Source organism: Penaeus vannamei, chromosome 36, assembly GCF_042767895.1.
Source record: "Penaeus vannamei isolate JL-2024 chromosome 36, ASM4276789v1, whole genome shotgun sequence".
NCBI classification, from domain to species: domain Eukaryota; kingdom Metazoa; phylum Arthropoda; class Malacostraca; order Decapoda; family Penaeidae; genus Penaeus; species Penaeus vannamei.
In genome coordinates, this window is record NC_091584.1 from 2615331 (window position 1) to 2622830 (window position 7500).

A 7500-nucleotide genomic window follows, 5' to 3' on the forward strand; every position below is an offset into this window, starting at 1 on the left:
CTTTATTTACACGCTACATAGGTTTTGTAACTCCTTTAATGCATGCAACTGACAAACACAAAAATATCCTGTGATAACATAAATAAAAGGCCATAAAATTACTCATCAATATCTTGTGGTTACCTGTAACTGTCATTGTTTACCTACAAAAGCTATTGTGACGTCATCTCGTCGTACTCGCCAAGCTTCACAGGCGGGCAAGATGGATGAGATAGACACCTGGTCCTGGACAAGAAAGTAGAGGTTCCAAAAGGTCAAAACATCTTGTCCAACTTTTCTGGACAAGTAGGACGAGGAGTTCTGAACGCACCATAATTTTCCTTGATATAATTGTGGGGAGTTTGAGGTAATGAGCAGAAAATGCTTGATTTGCTCTTTTATTCTAGAGTTCTATGTTGAACATTTACCAGAAAAAAGAAAGTACTGTTCCTAAAGAATACAATTAGTATAGAAAATAGGCCATGTTAAGAAAAGGTAAGTGCGTAATCAATTGATAAAGTATATGGATTCTGGCAGGAGAAAGTCAACAAATCATTCCTTTTATGGTGAAATGGACCGCCGAGATATCCTAGGCATGAAACGTATCCTTGTTGACAAATGTAGAAAAGGTATGAATGAGACTGGATATCTTCACAATACAAGAGATGTATTTGACCAGTTTTGATTACGTCTTCATCAGAAATACATATTTCTGATGAAGACGTAATCGAAACCGGTCAAATACATCTCTTGAATTGTGAAGATATCCAGTCTCATTCATACCTTTTCTACAATATCCTTGGCAGTTTATCATCAAACAAGGAACCAGTGCAAGCTTGTATCTTGCGTGAATGTACATGGTGGTGATTTATTGGCCTTTGTCAAAGTGTGATGGAGACGGTAGCATAGCTTGCATGGAAAATTACCGTGCAAAATTTCATGTCAGTGCATTTGTCAGTGTCATTGTTATCATACTCATGGGATTTCCCCTTGCCATACCGGATCCTGTGCCAGGCTTCATGTGCAGTCAGATTTTTAAGGGAAGAATCAGAGTACGCTCAACTGTGCATGACTTAAATACACGTCACTTATCATGATGTGATTAGTCGTAGAAGTCATTCAGACAGTGTGGGCTAAGAATAAAATATCATTATAGGTATTTTCTCTTTTATACTGATATTTTTGCAGTGTGGACATTCATTGATAGATTTTCACAAAAGGTTAGCCATTAAAATTTTCTTTATGCCTTATTTAGATATTTTTCAATACCCATATAGGTTTTCTATGAAGAACTGTAATGGCTGATCTATTATTTATTGATACTGTGCATGAATATAATTCTTACAGGCTATATAGGCTACATACAGTACATACATGAGATTTTCATAAATCCTTGTTATTGTTATATATGTGTAAAGCTCTTAAATCCATTTTTTTGTTTCTGTGCCATGTGGTTATGATAATATATAAATGAGCAATTAAGTGCTATTAATTAGATTCTTTTTTTTTTTTCTTTTCTTTTTTTTTTTTTTTTTGCATCTGTAGATAATATTTCTGAAGATAATTTTTTTTTTTTTTTTTTTTTTTTTTTTTTTTTTGAAGATGGTAATACTTATTCTGTAGAACTGAACAAGGGTACATGTAACAGGTGGCTATGTAGTGCTATGCCAAAAGGTATAGGCTAAGAAAATTCATCTCAGTAATGTAGAAATAGTCATAAATTCTAAATTTTCCTGAAATATCTATGCCTTAGAGTTTTTTTTCTTTGTGACATTAAATATATATACTAGTCTACAGATCCATTGCATAAAAGGAGAGATGTAGATAGAATAGCATTAACAAAAGACATAGAATATGGGAAGTATTTTGTAATTATCTATCTGCATATATGTGTATAGATTGACAGAAATATAAGTATGATATATTTGTATATGGATGTAGAGGAAATGAATATGTATATTTATTTGTATATATCTATATAGATAAGTAGAATTTTATGTAAATATAAATGGAAATAATGTGTTTGTGATGGCCAATTGGAGGAGAGCTGTGGTAGGTGCAAGTTTAAAAGGAAAAGTTTTTTAGGATTTACAGAATAGGTAGAAATGATAGAAAGGTTAAAAAAGCTAGTCATTTTACCCGAGAAGAAAGGCAAAGTTATTGCCAGTTCATACTTGAAACAGCCAATTAAGAGTAGTACATTGAAAAGTCTGTGTTTGTGACAGAAGGCAATAAACATCGTGATTGCCTTTTAGTTAGATGAAAGTTAGGAAGAGTGTAAAGACAGCATGTATTGATCCAGAAGAAGAGTGCTGTGATTATCAATATGGTGGCATTGATTGTGAAAGAGAGATGAAAGAGGCTAGTGAATTCAAAAGAAGGAGAGATGGTGGCGAGAGAAATTGGAGTGACTTGGAGAGTGTCAAAGGAAGGTGAAAGAAAGAGGAGATTTGATTAGTGTTGATGATATGAAGTATGCATTGGAGACATTTAAAAGAAACTTTTACAGAAGGAAGAAGTGGCCTAGCTATGTAGCCCTCTGTCTTTGTAATTGCGAGGTCCTGGCTTTGCACTCAGTTAACCCAGTGCCGACGGGAAAATGTTGCGTTCACTTTAACATTGTTTTGTTAAATGTTTCTGTACATAGATGGCTCTGCCAGTGCTTAGCCACAAAGGAGTCAATTAGTAGATCTTAGGACCTCGCCTTTTCTTGAAATAGTGGGAAAATGCTTTTTGTACTAATGCTATCAATATCGACTCTTGTTATTTTTGTTGTACAGATTATGATTACTATATTGTTATTGTCATTACCAACAGCAGCATTAGATACTAGAAAATATTATCAAAAATTAAGGAAAAGGGTAAACAGGTAAGACATGTAGTTTTTGTAATTGGCTCATTATTGACTTGGTACTTGTGGAGCCATCTATGTGTAAAAACAATTACTAAATTAAGCACACAGTGGGCATGGCATGTATGCTCATGCCATGCCCAGCGGCAAGTGGTTAAATTTGGTGTGAGCGAATACTGATATGCTGATGTTACCAAGGTATATTAGAGGAGGAAATAAAAGAAGAATGATAGATAAGGCACAGAAAACACTTGGAATGCTAGATGTAATAAAAAAGGTAATTAGAGAAATGAAAAAGAATGCAGAAGACAGAAAGGATGTAGAGAATTCTTGCCATAAGCCTACAAAGTACTAAAGTAAAAGAAAAAAATATGTTTATTACAAATAAGTGTTTTAGAGATCTTTCTGCTAATGTATCTTGATATCCGTTACATTTATATATTATTGATTGAATGATGTATGAATAACCTTTAGTAAAGCAGATTAACATTTTTAATAGTTTGTATTAATCTTTTGTTCTTTTGTCAGATACCTAAAATCATGATGTGACAAAGTGTAATTTGTCTAAGTCTGTGTTTTTACAAATGCACAATTTTCACATTTTATCTCTTTTCTTGTCAATGTATTCTCTTTGCACAGCTTCTCATCTGCCATCTGCTTATTTTTTATCTGATTAAGCAATAATGCATTGTACAAATGATTTTCAGTTCATTTCACCTCAAATGGTGATACACAAATTATTTGAGGAGGATTTTTGAATACTATTCATGTTTTCATTAAGTTCACCTAACTTATCTATTTTTGATATTATACTGATATAAATACCATTTTACAGAAAGTCCAATGTCTGCGGTAAGTGAAGGGCAGTCAGCTGTGGACAAAGAAAATGGGTCTTTGCCGCAGAGCGAAGAAAAACTTTGTGAACTGCCGTCATCTGCGACCCCAGAAGAGAGAATCCAGCATAAATTGGCAAAAGCGGTGGACTTCAAGCAAAAGGGAAATGACCACTTCAAGCAACAGCAGTTGAAGAAGGCCATAAGGAATTATCATAGGTGTGTGTGTGTGTATAAGCATATATACTGTTTTTTTTTTTTGACTGGCCATGACTATTTTGTGGGTGTGGGTGTGGGTGTGGGTGTGGGTGTGGGTGTGGGTGTGGGTGTGGGTGTGGGTGTGGGTGTGTGCATGCGTGCGTGCGTGCACTTGTTATTGTGTGTATCTCTATTGGTATGAAGTTTAAGTTTGTGAGTGGACATGAACATTGGATAATGTGAAAAAAGTACATATTCTTGATATTATTATATGTATCATTAGTCTATTGTTCTTGTTCTTATTAATATTTTTTTGTTTTTGTTATTATTATTATTGTTATTATGAGTGTCATTTATTATTGTTATTATCACTGTTTTTCAGTGGACTCATGTATATGAAGGCAGTGGATCAGGACATGAATCCAAATAAACATTTCGGTCAAAGCCGCGCTGCCCCAAAACTACCCCAGGAAACAAAAGATGCTGTGATGACCATAACAGCTGATCTGCACAACAATTTAGCAGGTATTGGTATAGATCATGAAATTTTTGCATTCTTGGTTTCATGCCTTTTAATTCTCTTTCTCTGTCTCAGCATTTTGCTTGCCTCATTTGCCAGCTTGTGGCTAAATATTCTTATCACTTCAAGAACTCTTGCAACGGTTCTTAAAGTATAGGGAAGTATAGGTGTTACGTAGTATAATCAAGTTGTTTTCCATCATTCATGTTGAAACAAAGTTTATGGCGAAGGAAAAACTTTGGATTTCATTCTCCTCTGCTGGATACGTGACAAGTGGAGAGGTTGTGTCATCAGATCCTCCATCAGGAAGACTTCGCATTACTACGTGTGAGTGATTGTAAAATGCTAAAGATGTTTTCCGCATCATCTTTTACAGCATGCCTATTAAAGCAAGAACCTGTTCGGTATGAGAGAGTGGTTGAGTGTTGCAAGCAAGTGACGGAGTTCCAGCCCAAGAATGTGAAGGGCTGGTACCGCCTTGGGCTCGCTCAGTTCCACCTTCGTGACTATGATGCGGCGAAAGAAGCTCTGAAAGAAGCTAATGCAATATCTGAAGGCAAAGGTATGATATGGTTTCGGTAGTTTTGGTGGATTATTTTGAAGTTTTGAAAAGTGTTTTTAAGATATCTGTATATACTTTTCTTCATCATATTTTGTACCTAAGATCAGAGATTTATTTATTTATTTAATTATTTATTTACTCATTTGTTTTTAAGAACTAAGTCCAGTGTTTGGTGGTGTTTCACGTTGTAAAAATATGAATTAGAATATGGTTTTAATAAAAGAATTACAGTATATAAAGTTTCATCTCAGATTTCTTTGTTGATTTTATGCATTCTCGATTTAACAGAGGTATAATCAGTACAGGAATGTAAATCAATTGATTGATTTATTAAATGATCAATGATTTAATTGTTCACATGATTTGATAATACTGTTCACATGATTTCACAGAAGTTTGATATTCAATGTTTTTACTAAGGAGGAAAGTTATTCAAAAATTCTCTGATACCAATTCTTTGTCTCTTGTTCCAGACACAGCAGTAAGAAAATTAATGCTCCAAGTAGACCAAGAACTAAGGAAAGAGAATAAGAAGTTCAGTGATATGTTTAAGAACAGTCTTTTGGTGAAACAGTCTTGACAGTAATGTTGTTAAAAGTCCAATAACCATGTATTAATCTCGTAAGGCCTTTTATGTTATGCCTATAGAAATAAGTTGTTTTTTTCCTTCCAGACTTAAAGTAGTGTTGTTTTTGTTGTGTATTTCATTGATGATGTCTGCAGATGGGTACAAGAATTATTTTTTCTTGTGAAAGAAACTATGTGATGTTAGTTCTGCTAGTGAAGAGAAGTGGATTGTATTAATTTGCAAAATATGACTTACATTTTACTGTTGCAGTACAAACAATACTAAGAATTATGTACGGTGATTCTTCAGATATGAGAACAGTATATGGTACTCAGGAATTATAGTGGAACTGTCTATTTAATCAAAATTCTGTTTTGTTTTATTTTTTTGGTTAATTTACCACTGTTGGCAAGGGTGATGAGATAGCGGCATTATTTTAATGTTTAGCTTAGCATTGTTGGTTAATGAATATTTCAGTTTTTTATGATTGTAATGCTGGCATTCTTTGCTTGACATCTCTATCATTACAATGTATATTACATTATGTAACAATTAAATCGTACTTGATATTTATTCATTTATTTTTTTAAATTTATATCTTTCTATGCTTTGCTTAATGTTATAATTCCAAGTTATTATAAAAGTGTACCCACCATTTTCCATTGTCTTGGCTTTATAACTGTTATTGATCTGGAGAAACAAATTTGTGATATTATTGGACTTTTAATTATACCTTCTTGATGTATGATCCTTTGTCCATCCTTCACACACTCCAGTTCCTCCTTGCTCTTTCATTTGGTTATTTGTGGTCCATTTAAATGCACGGTATAGAGCATATGATAAGAATAGTGTTACAGTTGCAACAATGAATGTTAATTTAAAAATGAAGTTGAGATTACCCTAAGAATGTATTTTCACAGGCAGTAGCGTATTTCTAAATATCTCTGAATGTAGAGTTTTCTTGTTATTGAATTTGATTGATGTTTCACGTTTTAAATTTTATGATGCCTCTGAATATACCATCCTTTGCAGAACTTATTGGGCATATTGGTCTTTCCATTTTTGTGTACATTTTCTAAAGCTCAGTAAAGAAAATCTAGTAATAAATTGGATTTATACATATTGTTTTTGTTTTGCTTTTTAAACCATGAATTGAATTGTATTCTTTGGTAAATATGAGTGAATCATGAATTTTGTAGTATATATTATTTAGGTTATTCCTTGCTGTGAGAGAGATTTCCTTGTCAATTTCAAGTGTAAATTTTGGGCTTTAGGTTGTAAAAAGAGTCCTCAATACATATTCTTTGACAAAGTGTTTCTACAAAGCACTTTCTACATGACTCATAATAGTTAGCCAAGATATAAGGGAACCTGAGTTAATGTTGTGTAAGTGTATATTTGTGTCATCTTGCGTGAATGATTTTTAGACCTGTCATATGATTACAGAAATAACGATCATAAGATGTGATTATAGATATGCCTGTAATATACTGCTCGGAGATCGTTGTCTATTAGTCTAGCAGAATTATCGGAAATACTCGTAGCTTATCTTCCTACTTGGAGTTTGTGTGCTAGTTTGTTAATTGTTTTAATGATGAAAGTAATTAGTGATTGGAAGGTAGATAATTTCTGGAGTACATTGATATTTTGTTGAAATTTGGGTACAGGTTAGATAAGCAGTGTTCATATATATTCATAAGATTAGTTGTAATTTATTTGGGTGGAGTATTAAGAATAGCTAAGAAATTTCCAAATAAATGGCCACAAGGTGTTATATTCCCTGTTATATCTTGTACAAAGAAGCTGTTCTGGTTTACAATCACAGATAAGCAGATATCCAAGCCATTTCCTCTTTTATTTTCGATACCCAATCAGTGAATTGTATCATCTACTTCCGATATAGGGATATTACCTTGAAGGGAATGAAGAAAAGAAACAAGGGGAGGAAGTCAGACTGACGCACACAAATGTACAGTGACAGACAGAGGT

The 7500-nt window shown here is 33.4% G+C and overlaps 1 protein-coding gene across 3 annotated transcripts in view; it reads left to right on the forward strand.

Moving 5' to 3' along the window:
- The window catches only part of LOC113830092 (tetratricopeptide repeat protein 9C), a 7396-nt gene extending 765 nt beyond the window's left edge, over nucleotides 1–6631 (forward strand). For 2 of the 3 annotated variants that reach the window (XM_027383281.2, XM_027383280.2), the window contains exons 2-5: nucleotides 3666–3882; nucleotides 4244–4386; nucleotides 4758–4943; nucleotides 5417–6631. In XM_027383281.2, the coding sequence (XP_027239082.1) occupies nucleotides 3674–3882; nucleotides 4244–4386; nucleotides 4758–4943; nucleotides 5417–5523 (645 nt within the window). In that variant the 5' untranslated portion in view covers nucleotides 3666–3673 and the 3' untranslated portion in view covers nucleotides 5524–6631. Of the gene's footprint in view, nucleotides 1–1046; nucleotides 1200–3665; nucleotides 3883–4243; nucleotides 4387–4757; nucleotides 4944–5416 lie in introns of those variants that run through there. The other variant, XM_027383282.2, reaches the window with a different exon arrangement.
- The last annotated feature ends 869 nt before the right edge of the window (nucleotides 6632–7500 follow it).